The sequence below is a fragment of the Corapipo altera genome, unplaced genomic scaffold (assembly GCF_003945725.1).
Source record: "Corapipo altera isolate COAL_440 unplaced genomic scaffold, ASM394572v1 0, whole genome shotgun sequence".
Classification (NCBI taxonomy): domain Eukaryota; kingdom Metazoa; phylum Chordata; class Aves; order Passeriformes; family Pipridae; genus Corapipo; species Corapipo altera.
Genome location: NW_020884872.1, coordinates 74147662 through 74166560, shown reverse-complemented (window position 1 = coordinate 74166560; position 18899 = coordinate 74147662). Strand labels below are relative to the sequence as shown.

Sequence of the window (18899 nt, the reverse complement as noted above, 5' to 3'; positions counted from 1 at the left end):
TTAAACAACAGCTGTTCCAAGAATATTAACAAGTTCTTAGATTTTCATACTTCTCTTGGAGTAGATTAAGTGCAGTTCTGCTCCAAAGAGTCCCGAGTTATTTCTTTTTGGAGGTTTTCTAAAACACACATACTTCACGTGACAGAAGACATACCACATGTTGTCTTCTAGGCCTGCCAATGCACTTGGCCAAAGTGACATTCCATCTTTGTCATATTAGTGCCACTACAATAATCAGGATCCCTGCACACAACACAGTCATTGAGAACTAACTGCTCTCATTGCAGCCGCCTCCTTGTTCCACAGCCTCCTGTCAGTTTAGTTACTGACATTTATAAGGGGCAAAGCTGTATATCAAAATAATACAACTACACTAAACTGGACTGAAATGTCCCACTATATAATAACATCTCAGAACAGAACTGCATACAAGTATCATTAAAATACATTTTAATACTACAAGCATTTGATACAAAAGTTTAAGACTTTTGTAAATTTACAACTTCTGCAATACATCTGCTTGTATTTGCAGTAAGTGCAGTTAGAAGAACAAACAGCTAGTCGGAATATTATTTTATTCCTATTACATTTAATAAATCATAATTAAAATGACCGTAATTCTATTAAAAATGCCAAAATAAAAGTGTTAATAAGGGTATGCATCTTGAACTCTGTGTGCCTCCTCACAGAGTCATGAGCAAATAATTATCCAAAGTGCTTAAAATTCAATAGCTCCATGCCCCAGCCAGGCTTCAAAACAGCTCTCACCTATACACACACATTCATTCCCTCCTCCCCCAGCTAAAATCACCTCTTCTCCATAAATACCTCCAACTTAAAATAACATGTGATCACTGCAATGTTTGATAGGCTTAACACAATCCACTACTCAGGCATGAGAACGTGTTGTGGAGCCCAGGAGCTCTAATGAAATTCCTGCAGAAAGGTGCCTGGAAAGATCCAAATTACAGCAGTGCAAAGAGGTGAAGAACTTTGTATGTTCTCAAATAAAGACTTCTTAATTTACCAACATCCTGAGGTCCTGTTTGATCATAAAACTTAGCACACTCTGCAAAGTATTTGTTACAGAAAGAATTCCTTTGGAAAGCCACACACAGGTAGCACATTTCAGGCTAGCTTCACTTCAAGAACAGCCCCCAAAAAGCAACTCAGAAGTGACATACGTGTAAATTACAGCACACAGCCACAAACATTTACAATAAAAGTAACATTTACCTTATCAGACACAGCTGAAAACAGGCTGAGACTGGCAGCTCAGAATAAATACAAAGTTGGCACAACTTGTGAGTCCTATAAAAGTGCTGTCAATTTATCAATTCTCCCATTTGATTCCTTTTCATCTACCACAACTCCCACTTCCATGGTGCAGCTTGCTATCTATCAAATTTCAAAAGTTCCATTATCTATGGAACTGGACATTAATCAAGATAGTTACCTTATTTCTAAAGCAAAAATGACACAGCACAGCCCACTAACCCTTTCTAACTACAGCTATAATTTTGCAAGTGCCAGGATTAAAATCACTTGGCAAGTCAAAAGCAATAATGGCCACAGTGATAAATTGTCAGTCACAGGGTCCAGGCTGTAATTGTCATCTGGACAAGCATTTAGTGTCCTGGGACATTACCTTCACATGGTGAAATTAATGCAGCTATTGATAGCTATGTACCCATCCTAAAGGGAAGCTATAATTACAAACTGCACATCTGTCAATAATTAGTTCCCCCCCCTATTAACAAGGCTAAAGCAACCATGGGCCTAACACAGTCTCTCCAGTTTCTGCAACAGCCAGTGTATATTACCTGCTCTTGGCCACCCAGATTTACTGAAGAGAAAGCAGTGAACCATATTCTTGGCAACTAGCAGATATTAATAAAACTTGTAGGCACATAAATCTGGTACATTTTTGAAGACAGGCCCTGAAACCAGCCAGTAAGACTACTGGTAGTGCTACAATACGTGTGGGTTTTACCGTGTCTGTGCCTCTATGCTGTTTCTTCAGAATTCTCTCTCTACAAAAAATTAAGATTATTCCAACCTCTCTACTCTGTATTAACCTATATAAACCCTACAGTTTATGATTAACAGCAATTAATTTTTTAGACCCGAACATATCTTCACAGTGAGTCACAAAAAATGGATTTCTAAGAGTGAGCAGGAACACAGCAAAAAGTTGTTTTCAAAGTAACAGACTCTGAATTTTGATTCATGTGATAAAGCTTTTCTTTAAATTAAAGCTCAAACTGCATATGGTGCCAAGCAAAATGAATCTGAAATAGTCTAAAAGGCTAACAGCATGATACATATGCATATTCTGAAGAAAACAGATGCATCACACATGAACTGAGTGATACTGTGCATATATTGTGCCATCATCAAGGAAAATTGAAAACCCACTCCTAAGTTCTCCTATCTCAAGTAATAACACATATTCAGCATAACAGGGTATCTGCACTACTGTCTTTCCAATAGAGAACAGCTGTGCAGGACGAGCTCCAAGCTGCCAGTGCTGCATACTGAGCAGGAACAGCTGTGACACTGCAACACCCAAGGACAGTTTACATTTACCTTGCACATTCATGCCGGGCAGCTTCACTGGCTTGACTGACACAACAGGCTTTGAGATTTGTTTGGTTAGGGTTTTTTTGGCTTTTGTTTCTTTAATTAACAGGATTTTTGGTGGCCACTATAACAAAGGGCTTCCCCCCTAAATTACCCTGCATTTCCCCTTTTATTTTAGGTCTGCTTTAAAAATTACCTAGGAACACACAACAGCAGGGTGGGTAAATTCTGACTTCCCCTCAAGTGACCATATGGCATTTTGCACCAGCAGGCATAAGGTATCATTTTGAGAGTAGCAGAACCACTATTCATCACACAGAAAGGAAGAACTCCAATGCTGAGCTGTTCTCAGGAAAACACACAATCTCTTGTGGTCACTTATTTGGGGTTTCCAAAGGGAACCCAAGATGATCCGCAGAACTGTGTTCATGTTTCCTTTTGTTCAGGTTTACCTATCAAAAGGTAAAAGATAACAATTTTTGCTGCTGACATACTAACAAAAGATACAGTGCTACAGACATTCTTAAATGGTCAAGCAATCTTATCCTCCCCATTCATCTAGTTTTCACTTAAGTCTGGCCAAACCTGCTCATCTTAATTGTGAGTAGCCCCTGCTGAGGACAGTAAACCAATCAGAGAATACGTCGTCACCTGGCATCACTGCATGGCTGCCAGGGATTACAGGAGACAAACTGCAACATAATTTTCCCCAATTTCATGTTTGCCAAATTCTCCGTGTAGGAGGGTATATTTGCAGAAAAGCAGTAGAAGCAAGTAAGCATTTAAGGGAAAAAAAATAACGTTACCAAAAGGAGTATTAAGTTCCCAGAAACAAAAGAGCAAAGACTACTTCAACCAAGCCAGCAAGGCATTCAATTCCCTTGACAAGATTATTAAAAATATTTTACATCTACTTCACAACTTTCAATTTATAAGGTGTAGGGTACCTGAAGTTAGCATGTTACACAGAATGAGGAATGTGAATGTAGTGATATTCCTCTTCTGGAATTAGATTTCAAAAAAGAACAAACTGTGGCATTTTCTAGCAGCCAGGCAATAAACCCATGCCAGTGACAATACTGTAATCAAGGGACATTTGTTTTTCTGTTTTGCCTGGACTGCAATACTTCACCATACAGAAGCTGGACTTCAGTATTTAGGGAATGATGACCATGTCTGAAAATATTTAAAAATAAAGGACAAAGATTTCACCTGAGCAGCTTAAGTGAGGTCTGAATTCAAAGATACTGGCATTTGTAAGTACTTTGTAAAATTAATAAAAATTGTTCATTTACAAGTCATTATGTTCCTAGATGCCATGCATTTAAAACAAAAGGAGGATCCCTTTTTTTTGGTAAAAAAGATTCCTCATGATTTTAAGAAGTTTAGGTTTGATCAGTAGAAGGGAATGAAGTCTAACTTCTTAGCATCACTCAAGCTTCTATCACACACTATAATTTGTTATATATATAAATGTATACATTATATTTTTTTGCAAAATCTTGCACTCTGCCAAGCTGTAGTCAAAGTCACTAAGACAATCCTATATAAAACAGCAACTCAATCCTGTATTTTTTAAAATGGCCCCCTCCCCTATACTGCTGACATTCCCATATCGAGGAAACTTCAGCATCAGAATAGCTGGCTAATCACTGATTTTCATAATTATCCATTCTACCTATGTTGTTATTAATACAGCAGAAATATCTTCAAATGTTCAGATTTCTACTTTCAATGACTGCGTTCATGCTGAGCAGTCTGGAAAAACCTCCAAGGAATGGTATAAATTTCTCCATTCAATACTCACATGCCCTGTTACATGGATGTGAAGTTCTGAGCATTTTGTGATGCTTTACATTGTCACAAACAGCTCAAAAGTACAAAACTGTTGAAGAAGCAAGGGATTAACCCTTAACCCTCATCATCTTTCACCTAAAAATAATGATGTATAGATGCGACTTCATGAACAAAGAAAACTCAAGAAACTCAGATCAGAAGCATCTGAAACTGCTGCATCACTCAGCATTGGAAGCTACAGTTAAAATTTCATGAGCTTGTTTTGCCAACTTCTGTAAACTCTGAGGTCACCTATCACAGAAACTTATAGAATTTCAAACAAATTTAGAAAAGTCTGCTTGTAAACAAGTTAAGCCAGCACAGCTAGCAAAGAATTAAGAAGTATCAGTATAGGTCTATTACTTTACCAGAAGTCAGGATACCATTGTGCTACACACTGTGCAAACAAGTTTACAATTACGCAATCTGAGATAAGAGAACCACTAAGATTTTAGAGACATTTAAATATGCATGGTTCTATTAATATCAGTTTAATTTCAAAATGTTTTTTGTTTTAAAGTAGCAAAAATTAGTATAGGCAAAGCCTCATATAGTTTTCTCAGATTTTACAGTTTTAAGACTACAAAAAACCAGCATATATTTGTATTACAGAAAAATACTTAGATATAGTTGAGATGTGATGACCTCACTAGTTTGAGGACATTTTGCATCTTTCAAAAACTAAGGAGGAATCTAGTCTCACAGGAAACTTCCTAGACTGTGTATAATCCAATTTTCTCCAATTTAAAAGATCACTATTCCTCAGAAATTGTGAAACATACTGACACACAGCCTCTGAAGCGCTAGCAATGCTGCTTGGCACAATTTCACACAATGCTCCCCATTCCCTCCTGTAGGGTTCCTTACCTGTCAGTTTTGCAGAAGGTGCCAAGTTAGGCCAGTGTCCTAACCTCCTCTTCCAAAATAATGACAGCAGAACTGATTAACTTTGTGGGGCTAAAATCTCTGAAGCCATAAGACTGTGCTGGGGGAAGGGTAGGGCGAGACGTGGTCACACAGTCCTTATTATCAACAACTCAAGATTTACTCAAAGAGCTTTCACCTTTGATGTGCTTCATTTGAAAATGTGAAATTTAACAACACTACTCAATACATACATCTATATTGAAATGACACCTAGTAAGGAAGCATTCAAATACCTAAGCATGTAATAGGGTTTACCATATAAAGTTTAATAAAGTCAAAACTTTATTTAGATGACAGAATCACAGAAGGGTTAAAGCTGGGACCTCTAGAGATCCTCTAGATCCTTGGCTCATACAAGGCCACCTAGAACCAACTCCCAGAACCATGTCTCCAAGAGTGGGGACTCCACAACCTCTCTGGGCAGCCTGTGCCAGCGCTCCGTCACCCTCGCAGTAAAGATGTGTTTCCTGATGCTCAGAAGGAACCCCCTGTGTTTCTGTTTGTACCTAAAAGATTTGGTACTTCATTGTGGGAATTAAATAACATCTTTCTTGTCCTAACTGTAATGGGTGACAACTTCTAACTCAGATTACTTCATAACAAGCAGAGAACACCAATTTCTAGCTTCCCCCACAATAAAGCTGTATTTGGTAGGAAACAGAAAGTGTTACATTAGATATGAAATATACAGGAAATGGAATCTTATTTCAAGACAAAGACAAGGGAACAGCAGTAACCATAACAAACTGCAGGGCATCCTGCAAATGTTCTATCACATACTGGCCCACTGACTTACCTGTTTACAAACAAAACCACACAGCAATGTTGAATAGAGAACCATTTCTCACAAAAATTTGTCTTGGGGAGAAGAAAGCATTTACGGATCTGTTTCAACATGACATAACTAGACCTTGCAACAAACAAAGCCTGCACTTGCCTAGTCTAGCAGATTACTATTCAGACCAGGGCTAAAAGTTGAGCATAATGCCACCAAGGAACCTGTGAAAATTTTGAAAACAGGGTAAGTGGGGAACTCAACTGTATAAAACTGAAGAGCAAAGATTCTCTTCTTGCTACTACTGTACAAGCTCCATCATCCGGCAAGCTGGGACATGAACTTAGTTTTTTGTCCTTTCCTTGCACAACTGGACATATTGCTGATGCTGCACTAAAGCAGGATTTATCCTAGCTTCCTAGTACCATTTCACATTCCTTATTGTAGTGGAAGTCACTACTACCTGCAAGATAAAGTTGTTCTTCCTACCCAAAATGAAGTAGCTTCCTAAGTGAATATCAAACATTTTTTAAAAAGCATTAAGCCTTAGGTCTCATACACAGAGCAAAGGAAGCATCTACCAACATGTAACAAATAGGACTGAAAAGCACTGTATTAGCAATAATTTCAAGTTTCAATAATAGATCAGGCATTTCAGTGAGTGTTAAGAATACTATTAACCCTTCTGCCATATACCCCCCTTAAAAGACACTCCAGTTGGGTACCATTTTCTTCACTTCAGAGCAGAGTACAAAGGCCTCAGTGATGAAACCCCTTTGCACAGGACTAAGCCAAGACCACATGGTAAGAAAGAGGTAATTTCCTTCTGTTATCATCTCACATGCAAAGGCAGTCAGTTGACATCATATTCAAGACGAAATATTTTTAATCAAAGAGACTGATTCTTGGTACTATTTTTCATAATGGTTCATTCAAATTTCAAGATGGAAGCTCATACTATAATTCTTACATTAAAAATATTAATTTTAAACTAAGTTATCAAAATTATTTCAGATGACAAATTTGTAAGTATCAACACATTAATGAGACAACGGTTACAAATACAGACTAAAACATAAAAGCTTTTACTTCAGTTACCTGTTTGTGACTTTTGATGTACATAATGAACAAACATCCATTCCAACACACAACAAACATTATTTGCAATGTCTTGAAAAAGAAACTCCACGTAAGCAAGCAGCAGCTTCTCCAAAGCAGTCCACATTTCAAACTGAAGTTCTGCATACCGATGCATCCGTTTCTTTGACAGGTTAACAGAATATCTACCCATTATCAGATTCTTTCACACTACTTCTCACAGACCACCTTCAGAACTCAGTTTGTTTCCACATTCTGCTCAACTTTGTTCTTGCCTTCTCATAACTTTATTTCCATCTTATTTAAGAACTTATTTTGGTCAACTTACTTTCATTCTGAGCTCTGTAAAATCTCACATCTGATCAGCATCTAATTACTTGGTATGCTCTGACAGGATATGCTTATTCATAAAGTTTGAGTGATTCTAGTTTACACCAAGCTATGTAAGCTAAAATAAAAGCAGATATGCACACAGTTTAAAGGCGGTCTTTAGAAAATGGAGAGAGAATGAAGTTTTCATATCTTTATTACAAAATTAGGGAATCAGTCATTCAACAATTCGGTTTCTGTACCAAACCTTGAATTAATAAAGGAATTTGTATCACTGACAGTAAAAATATAAACAGTTTGTATTTTTTGAAAATTTTCTACGATATTTCTTAAGTCTCTACTCAAGCTTGCTCAGATATTGATGCCTAATTGAGAATACCACATTTCTAATTAAAGAAAAGTAGTATTTGGAAGTGCACTGCAATGACTGAAAAGGTGTAAACTAAGACAACCGTAGCTGGCAAGAGCTAAATGCTGATTTAAGCACTTCCTGACTATACCACTCCAAACCCCCATCTGTGGTGGCTGTCACTGTGTAACTGATATTTGCTTAGCAGAAAAGATGAAGACTTTGAAAAGCATCCTTGTAGCCATAAAGGAGCTTCATTAACTGAGGCACATGAAGCAACTGCTGAAACAACCAAAGGCACTACCATATTCCAAGTAGTGGGAAGGCTGTGACCGTCATGCAGCTGTACACACACCCACTAATCAGACAAGCTACCTAAGATACTAACTCTTCAACCATTCAGATTTATCACTATGGCAAGATAATTACGTTCTTCATAAACCTGAATCCTGATAACCCTATTCGTGTTTTGTCACAACCAAGGCAAAGATGACATTTTCCTGCAATAAGAGCAGGACCAGATTTGGGCAGCACCTGATTTTACTCAGGAGCTCTCTGAACTTGAAATAGAAGTCCTCTATTGGATGCATTGGTACATAAATTATACATATTTGGACTTCAGCCCTTTCCCAGCACAGTTTTGTCTTGTATATTTAGACCTTTCCCTGCATGTCACTAATGTAGTTTCACCTCTTTTCCTTTAAGGTTATGTAGATAAAAACTAAAAATATAAGAAAATATAGCCAACTCTCCAATAACGTTAACTCTTCTCCATGTCTTAATGAAACATAGGCTTTCAGACTTACTTTGTCCATTAAAACATGTGTTTTATTTGAATGTTCACACTGAACTAGTTTTATTTATGTTTACACTGAACTAGTTTTATTTATAGCAGAACTCTGAAACAACATTTAAGAATTTTAGATGAAGTTTCTAAGAGTCATTTCTTTGGGGATTTAATTCTATGAGATTTTCTAGATTTTTAGATGCAGCAAACTGAAAGATGAGGTCAAACCACATCTTCCTGTTTTTCCACAATATTATCTCCTCATCTGTAAATCTATGAAGAGCACTTATCTACTTTTACTTTTCCATATTAGTATTTCCACACACCTGTGAGTTTAGAAAGGATAACTATTAAGTTCTCATATATTCTGTTAATTATTGTGTATTTATTTACACAAAATTGAAATTTAATTAATCCAGAACAAAGTCCTTTTTTTTTTGCCCCTTAGGAAGAGACAAATTCTTTTTAACGACACAACAGATTAAGAATACATAAATGATATTCATATACTTATAAAACACATATGGAGAAATACGTAACAACCTGCCAAATCATACAAAGAACTGTTTTTACTGTGCATCTGACATCTGATGCTTTTCTTTAACCCATTTCCATCAAGTTCAGTGTTAGAATCCTCAAATAAAACTTCATACAGCTCATATCTTCCACATCATAAAGAAAATTTAATGTTTTTACAACAGAAGAAAACCTGGAATACACAATAGAAAACAGTGTCTTAAATGGAATGGGTTAACCAGAGCAGGCCAGTAACAAGCTTCAAAGACTAATGATCTGGCCCAATCCTATAGTCAGTATGTCACCTTACATCCTCACACCCCTTTTAAAGCCTTGCAGAATTTTCACCATAATCGTAACAGAAAGTTAGGGTTGAGGCACAATATCCTCAATGTCTAATCGGTGAAAGATCAAGAACTCAAATAAGACTTTTAGTAAAACACAGTTTTTCCACCTCTTTAATGATACACCTCCACATTGGCAGTTTTGAATATACAAGACTGTTTAAAAAATTTTGATTTTTTAAAAAATTATCATACAAAGAAGATTCTACAATACCAGCTGCCAATGCCTCAATTAAGCAACATACAGTAATCAATCATTTATCTCCTTCTCTCTCAAATATCTAGATGTACACTTTCAAACCTGTGAGTACTTCCGTGACTACGACAGCAATAAAGCAGAAATGCAAATGTAGTTTCAAGGTTCTGGGCAAAACACTGGTATGCTCAAGATCAGCTTTTATCCAACTAGGTCTAAAAGCACAACATACTACTAGTAACTACCAACACTTGAATTACCCTGTTTCTGATATACTACATGCCATCATCTGCAGTAAAGTATATGTAGCTAAGTTACCAATTCTATTTTTAGGATGCTAGTAATGAATTAATACTTATAACTGGATAAAATAAGACAAATTACATTTCTTATTAAATCTTTGTAACACAGTTTCACACAATAGTCCCAAAGAATAAAAAATGCATGCTCAGTAACATAATGCAACTCAAAACAAGAGCATGATTTCTCCATAGATTTGTGCTTTCTCAGGGCCCCAGGGGACTGGCTTACTCTAACTTACTAGTTTAAAAGTTTCCTTTTAAAAACTATGAAACTCAAATTGATTTTTTTTTTCATGTTTAATGCAACTTGGGGTGTTAAAAGTACTATTCAGAGCAAACATCAAGACATTTGGACTTAATTTACTGTCTTGTACATATACTTGGGATTAAAAGCAGATGGAAACTAAACAGATTTATTTTTTTATCTTTAATATAAATACTGAAGTGTGCCCTAAGCAGGAAAAAGTCTAGAGTAATGATGCAGGAAGTATACCAAGTGATTTTATTCTCCTGAATCAGCTGCCATTTTAGAAGCCGTAAGAGGGATACAGGATTTCCATTAACTCTCCTAATAAATACTTTTCCATTACTTGTTACCTTTTCCCCCTATGCAATAGAAAAAATGTATTTTGCTCAAAACATGCAGAGTGAACACCAAACAGAAAGCAAGCTTAGCAATGAAAAATTCTCCTAAACAACTTACATATTACAAAACAAATGCTCTAGAACCCCCGTTCTACAGTCACTTGCATTCATCAATGCGACTAAAATATGAAACTGTACACAATTGTGATGCAAGAATGATGGTGAACTTGCATGAAGTGGTATTACAAAAACTACACAAAGACTAACATGGCAACGATAACCTGACACATATCCAAAAACGGTTCTAAAAGCACAGCCATCCCAACCGGCAAGTTGACATAATTTTCACTTTTAAACCAGCAATTCAATAAATGACAATGCTTTCATACATTTTCTTTAAAAACTCTAAACATTCAGTTTTTGAAATGCAGTAATCGCACTCTTCACACACTAAGGCAGAAACTTTATTTACATTATTTGGCACGGTTCTGGTTCTGAAAATGTCACATGTGGAACTGCTACTGATACAATGCTGGAAGTTCTAGAATCACAATGTTCCAAACTGGAACAAAACTGAAAATGAACTACTGTTTCATTATTACAGTTTTCCTTCTGTGCCTTCTGGAAAAGGCTTTTGATTTGAAGTTGATTAGAACTGGAGCTGTGGCTTACCTTTCACATGCTCTTTCCCTTAAAAGCGAAACATAATATATGGAACAACACAGTGCTATTGTGTCAAAGAATGAAGAACGTTAGCATTTTAAAAGACAGTATTTCCATCTTTTTAATTGCAGTTTACATATTTTCTTCCAAGAAAAAGTACATGTGAATAGTCTTGCTTCTTTAAAGCAACTGTGTATAGCATCTTTCCTGGAGAAATCACGGAGAACACTATTTTCCATATTTTACTGGCTTGCATGTAACCTTCTTGGCAACTGCAGAAAGTGAACAGACAGGTCAAGCTCACACAAAAAATTTGGCTCAACATTTTAGTGCACATTTTTTTCTTCATTACTTCAAATACTTTTCTTCTTAGACCAATTATCACTCAGAATATAAAACATAACCATGTTATTCATATATCTAAAGTCCTCAACATGCTTCTTATCTATTTCTTCTAAGATATATAATTCTTAGAAGTACTGAAGATCCTACAAAAGTCACTTAATGAGAACATATATAAAATTACATTCTGTGTCTACAGCCCAAACTAAGCTATTTCTGCACAGTTATTAAGAGTCCTGCTCTACTGCCCGCTCCTTGCTCTTCTTTCCTTCCACACTGAAATGAGAAGAATTGTAACTCCCACTGGGTCTCCTTTACTCTGCTCACTGCCTGGGCACAGGGATGCAAGGGGGACACAGGGCAGGCAAGGAGCAGGACCGAGCAGCAAGGAGGGCAAAGGGCTATTCATATCTGCAGCAATGCATGTACTGAATTATTTTAAATATGCACAAAAATATTTCCAGTTTCCCATTAGCATACAAATATTTAAAACATTTGGAAGCAGTTTGAGAGACTAATTCCAGCTGGCAATTCAAAGACTGCATTCTATAGTACTGTGGGAGCTGGTTTATGCAGCAGCGGTTTTTCATGCAATTTTACACTAGATAAAAATACTTAATGCTTAGTAACAGCACTGCAAAATAAATCCTTTTAGAGCTAAGAATGAACAGTAATAGAACGTTTTTTAAAAAAAGAAGCACATTAAAATGCCCAGAACGTCAAGAGCAAACAGATGCAAAAAGAATTACAACAAATCCTTGTGGTTTTTACATATTTTTACATTTATTACATTTCCTCTTCCACCCTGCTTAAGCATTTAATAGGGAAGACCTGTTTTGCTCGGGGGTGGGTTTTGCACCGAGATTTTTTGGGGTTGGGTTTTTTTTTTTGGGAGAGGTGTTTTGTTTAGGAAAGGATTTTTTTCTTTCAAATATTCACTGATAATAAAATTACATTCCCTGTCGCACAAATAAAAAATTGATTGCAAGGCAAAAAATTAATGAAAATACCTTAATCCCATCCCACCATTACTAATGAATATGTACTGTTTTATTTTTCTTTACCACGGTCTTCTGTTTGGTGCTTCTCTGTCTGACACAGATGTAAGACTGGAGTTTCACTGGTTTGATGAGAGGCTACCAATCTTAAAATCAGCTGTTTCATACTTACGACAACATCATGTGTGTGTGCTGTACACAGTTGCTGTATTCAGCCGCAAAACCAAGCCCTACAGAACAACTTCATAACAACATAGAAGAAACACAGCCAACTGCAGGGACCCCACTGTACGCCCAAAAAATATTAAGTATTTTTAGAACAATAATTAATTTCAGTTTTTCTGCTAGTCCTTGGCCATCTCCACAACACTAAACTCAGTTTAAAAAATCCAAGCATGAATGTACCTGGTATTTCCATCTTTTACATTAAAAATTAGTTGGTTTGTGGTATTCACGTAGAACAAGATTTCAAGTTACTTTTGTGAATCTGCTGTAGATATAAAATTGAACCACACTTCTCCCATTTTATTACATTACTTTATTCCCTCTCTCCCATTTTTTTTTTTTTCAATTTACATACAGGACCCTTCACACTTATTCCTGTTCCAGGATCTACACAGGTTTTTTTCACTTAAAGGCAAGAACAGTATCTTTATTCTCACTGCAATTCTTTCAAGTCAAGCACTTAATGTCCCACATACAATTAGCATGTAAATTCAATCAAATTATACAGCTATGCTTTACTCTACAGAAATTGAGATAAAAAAGCACACTAGTAAAACTAGGAACAATGGAAACGCTAGACAAACCATTTACCAAAACAAATGGAAAAACCTTATCAACACATGTATGTAGTAACACAGTCAAGTTCCTTTTGAATCCCATATCTCTCATTATGAGCATTTTGTTCTCTACTCGAGGGACCACATAAAAATCAGTTAAGTTTTTACTTGCATTCACAAAATCAGGTTTTTTCTTTTAATGTGATTTGGGTATATAATAATCATTATATGAAAGCAGGGGTTCTTCTAATGGTTTTACCTGCAAGTATGCTACACTCATCTCTGAATTTAAACTTTTTTGAGTAGTTCCTTTAATTAGGGAAAAATGGTTGCTCTTCCAAACTCTTTTCTGAAGAAACCCATCTCTCATTGCTTTTAAGAGTCAGGCTGAGGTCATTAATAAGAATACTTCCAAATTACAATCTTATATAAATTTCCATAGTATTTTAAGGAAGTTAAAGATGGAAAAGACCTATTAAATCTATCCCACTAAAAATGAACAATTAAGGGTTTGTTTCCATGCATTTAAAATCATCAAAAGTACTGTTTTCATGAAAATGTTCTGTTTTATCTATTCTACAAGTAACATTTTAGACATAGATAACTTAATTTTTATAAACTTCAGTATTCCATGGAGTACTGTGAAGACACACCTGAAATGGCTACAACTATGATTTTTTAAAAATACTTTATGGGGAAACCCACAAAACTATTAACAAAACACCAAACTAGTGAGACTACTTACTAAGACTATTTTGCAGTATATCCCAAAAGGCAATAAAACCCCAATTCAATGGGGAAAATTATACCTGACATTGGGTACTTCTACTTTTTAGTCGACCCTGTTGTCACTAAGTCCTCACAGTTCAATACGTGAATTTTTAAGAAAGCAAATGCTTTTGGGTTACTACAGTCCAACATTTTCCACTAAATTAGCACTGAATGGAATCATCTGGAGTAGTAATGTCCAACCTCTCCATTTCCCACAGACCACACTCACTCCTTCCTTACTGTTCGTGAATCAGGGAAGTTTGGACGGATACTCCCTCGTGCTACAGAAGCGAGCTAACAGTCCAAAGAAAGCACCAAATCCCAAGATAATTTTGCATCTGAATGATAGCACAGTGCCAATATTAATAATTTCAGGGCTCCTGAGAAGACAAATTTCATTTGAAGTATGTGCTCTCTAAAGTCCCCCAGCCTTGGGCACAAGCACAAGCTAACAAAAGATGCTGGATGCAGACTTTAAAACCACCTACGGATATGCACCACTTCAAGTCTTGGGGATGGGATTTAGAATAATCCCTTCACATTTGTTGTTCAATGTAAACTGACTCCAGTCACTACCCAGCTTTCCTTGCCGTTTAAATAGTTCAATTACAGTTTATTTTGACTTGCGAAGGGAAAAATTATGATCCAACTTGTTATAAATAGATATAAAGTATGAAAAAAATTAGTTTCTGCAACATGCTTAAGTAAAATGAACTTCAAGCCATCAGAGCACACCACTCATCTGCTGAACATCTCACCTCCAAGCGCATTTTTTTCTCTTTAAAAGGCCTAATGGGTTTTAGTTTTCACTTGAGAATCTGCCTTTAGCTGGGTTATTTCAGCATTTTTGAGCCAAGTTATCTCAAGGCAGATCGTGACCGTTTAGCAGAGTGTAGTTCATCAATGTCACTGCGTTTTCAAAGAATTTGCAATTAAAGATTATTCTACACCAGACATCAAAAGTGGAAAAGGGAAAAAATTATTTTGGTATAACATTTTAAAATATGACAAGATATTTTAGATCAGAATGCTCCTCAAAGGTGGCATGCTATAAAATCCTAATGGATTATGGTGAGAATTAAATTAATGCAATATTTAGTTCATAGTTTTCTTGCCTTCTTTTCCAGTAAGAATCTCCAGTTTATAGTGTCTTTATGTACAACTGGGTAAAATATAAATGGACATAAAAGAAACAACTTAAGGACAGGAATTTTCTTTCTAGGTAATCCATAGTAATTTGTATTTTTCTTAGGAAATAAATACAGTAAAGTATATTTGAATCACCACAAAGTTTCCTAAGATATCAACATGCTCTATCTAACGAGCACACTGGACAGAACTACAAAGATAGTAACTCAAAACCAAAATGAATTTTTTATTTCTTAAGTGCCCAGTAGCTCCCTTTCAAATCACTGAAGTGACAAATGCAAATGCAGTTAGACAAGCCAGAGTCTGGTAGCGGCATGTTTTCTTTACTTAAATGGAATCATAAAGCTTTGTTATTTTTCAGTATTAAAATTGTATCTCACATGAAAATTAATCAGTTTAGACGGAAATTTCAGGAATAACGTAAAAGTTCAGTAAGTAGGTCACAAAAGCAAGTGTGTTGTAGTTGTCAATGTCATATACATTCCAAACCTATTTGTTTTAGCACAGCATACAGCAAAGAGAGTCAGGACTCCACTGTGCTTTCTGCTCAAACAGAGCAAAGGTACTCAAAAACTTAAGTACATGTGTACACAGAAAAAATTATAAACCCATCAGCCAGACGAGGAGCAAGAAAAATCAATCACTTCAGTGCCAAGGCAGAACCTTCAAGAAACAACACCGCTTAGGAAACAAACTGAGACCATTCCTTTTTTAAGGAAATTAGGTGTTTATTGTATAGCTAGAATCAGTTACTAGCACATTCGGCAAAACAAGAAGCCCTCCCTTTAGAGTTGAGCTGTGTGCAACCAACACAGCCAGGTAGTCCTAAGAAAGCTTTTATTAAGAGCTGATATTGGCAGTGTGTCATCAGCTACAAAAGGCATTCTTCATGAAATCTTTAGTGTGCCCAAAGTCAACACTTCAGTATTTATTTGTTAGCACTTGGTTCAAGGATACGTAAGAGATTAGATGATTTCATGCAGTAAGGACAGATGACAAATCCACTGCTACCATGCAGAGGTTTACAGGAAGGGTAGCTCACAACTGTGGAATCGCTAATATTAATTAAAAGGTACAGTAACTTTCAAACACATAGATACCTCCACTTGCTAGCAAAAATGCAGTGCAATAAACATGCATTTAAAATAGCATGAAGCTGCAAGGAAAGAATGAACCACTTTTGCAGATTTGGTATGTTTAATGTATTTCTGAAACATACTCAAGACACTACAAGGAGGAAGTTATATCTCATAAACAAATACACAGAAGTTAGCTAAAAGGCCTGAATGACACAGTCTTCTGCATTAAAAAAAAAAAAAAAAGAACAAATCTCTTGAATCTAGTCAAGTTATATTTAAAACATGTTCCTGGTACAGCTTTACAGTTTAGAACTACCAATTCACACCAATGCTTTCTCAATCCCCTAAAAAATGTCATGGACATGGCCAGAAAGATGAGAAAAAAGTAATCTCATATTTAGAAACCTTACTTGACATCAATGCAAACTGCATTTTCAACTGAATGCAGGATACCAAAGCAGAGAGCTTAAGTAGTTGCTACATGCAAACACTGGTTTACACTAGTGAAAAACCAGAAATTTTCCAGAAGTTGAGTTTTCGGACTAGCTTGCTAAGCAAAACCAGTTGCAGTTTTGGTTGTGGTTTAAGAATGACTGCCATAATGTGATACATAGATCAAGTAAGGGAAAAGTATTTCACACTGAGCATAATTTGCTGTTGTATTACAAACTATGAAGTGTAGCATATATCTCAAATCAAGCAAAAAATGGTAACACTAAAGACAGTCTAGAACAAAACACTTATCAGTTATAGATATCACAAGTGAGGACCTACACATAGCTCCTGCATTCTATGAAAACGATAGCTATCTTAAGTCCGATTGCACTGGCAATTAAGTAACAGGGTACTTCCAAAATTCCAGCAATGCTGCAATTTTCTTGTTACCCATTTGCTCAATATTAAAGCCACCAAGACTATCACTGCTACATTAACAAATAACACGTACATGCCCTCTCTGCTATGTGCATTCCATGTTCAGCTATGTATATAACGTTTTGATATAATAAGGGCACCAGGTTATCTCAAATCAGTTTTTAATCAATTTAGTAACAGTATTCATGCAGATAAAATTAAGTCATTTCTATCTCTGAAAATGTGAGCGAACTGATAAAAACAGTTCTTGCATCCCTACTTATTTGCCATTACAGGAATAGAACCAATAGGTCTTTTCCATCATCTTCCATGACTGACAAAATCAGAATCACAACAAGCTTCCTAATAGCTTTACCATCAGTTTTATCTTACAACTCAATCAGCAAGTCTATCCCGAGTTGGGTATTTTTCAAATTCGTCATTCTGTAAAACCTTTATGAAGAACACTAGTGCAATCCTTCTAAATGCATATTACTCAACTATAAACAAACACTTATTTTCGCTAGAAAACATATATTTGCTTCCTTATTAAATTGTTACACATTGATAACAGATGTGCTTCTATTCAAAACAACTTCTGGGGAAAATGTATACTTTTTAATAATGATGCACTACACAGTGCAAGGCTTTAAACCAGCTTGCAGAAATGTCTCCTTCCTCACAATGGCAAGATACTTTAACCATCACCAGAACACAGATGTCACAACAAATTTTCTTCTGCATAAGTATGGTTTAGGCAAATTCATTCATTTGTTATAAGTGAAGCATACATACAGATTCCCTTCCAAAGTTTTTTCTTTCCCAGGTTAAATTTTCTAAAAACTTGTTTAACAGATATACTCTGCTGATAAGCCTATTGTGACTAAGTTTGCAATGGTGCACTGAGATGCAAGGACACAGTAGCCTTGAGAACACTTTGTATAAAATTTTATGCTCTTCCAAAGTCAAAACAAAAGCAGCTGTGTTATAAGTTTTTCATAGTACGTACTGCACCACGCAGTTTAGCTAAACAGATTCACTATTAAGAATGGAACTTTTTTGACACACAGTAGGAACTACGTAAGAATGAAAATGATGCCACTTATAATTAAGCATAAAATTATTCTCACTCAGTATTAGTAATAACATTCTCAAAATACTTTCCAGTGATTTTTTTATTGTTATCAGATAACTGCACGTTTTACAGCATAGTCACACATTGTATTTTGCTAGTCACAAACACATTGCCTTACATAATGATCCGCATCATTTCTGCTCTATACTACAAAGCCTATGACTGAATACAAAAAAAGGTTTTACAAAAGAAACTGTTTTAAAGACTACAATAACAATAGAACCGTTTCCAGATAACAGCTAAAATTATAAAGGCATATACTGTATAGTTTTACTGGAATTTCTAAAACAGTAAGGAATGAATTCAGATTTAGTATCTGCGACGCTTGTTAGGTCCTTCAAAGTTGCCCCCCGGGTTTCCTCTACCAAAGCCACCAGGTCCACCACTGACGGCACCTACACCACTCATTGGCGGCTGAGGAGTTTCAGAGCCCGTCCTACTAACCAGAGGTGAACCCATCTGTGATGGACCTCCTTGAGGGAATCTCTCATTATGCTAAT

The 18899-nt window shown here is 36.0% G+C and overlaps 1 protein-coding gene across 7 annotated transcripts in view; it reads right to left on the bottom strand.

Annotated features, from left to right (window-relative positions):
• Positions 1–18899, bottom strand: part of PSPC1 (paraspeckle component 1) — a 61391-nt gene that overhangs the window by 5558 nt on the left and 36934 nt on the right. For 2 of the 7 annotated variants that reach the window (XM_027652950.1, XM_027652988.1), the window contains one exon: positions 1738–11563. The exons of 3 other annotated variants lie outside the window; for them this stretch is intronic. In XM_027652950.1, coding sequence (XP_027508751.1) covers positions 11534–11563 — 30 coding nt within the window. In that variant the 3' untranslated portion in view covers positions 1738–11533. Of the gene's footprint in view, positions 1–1737; positions 11564–13149; positions 18895–18899 lie in introns of those variants that run through there. 2 more of the 7 variants (XR_003529243.1, XM_027652942.1) reach the window with 2 other exon arrangements.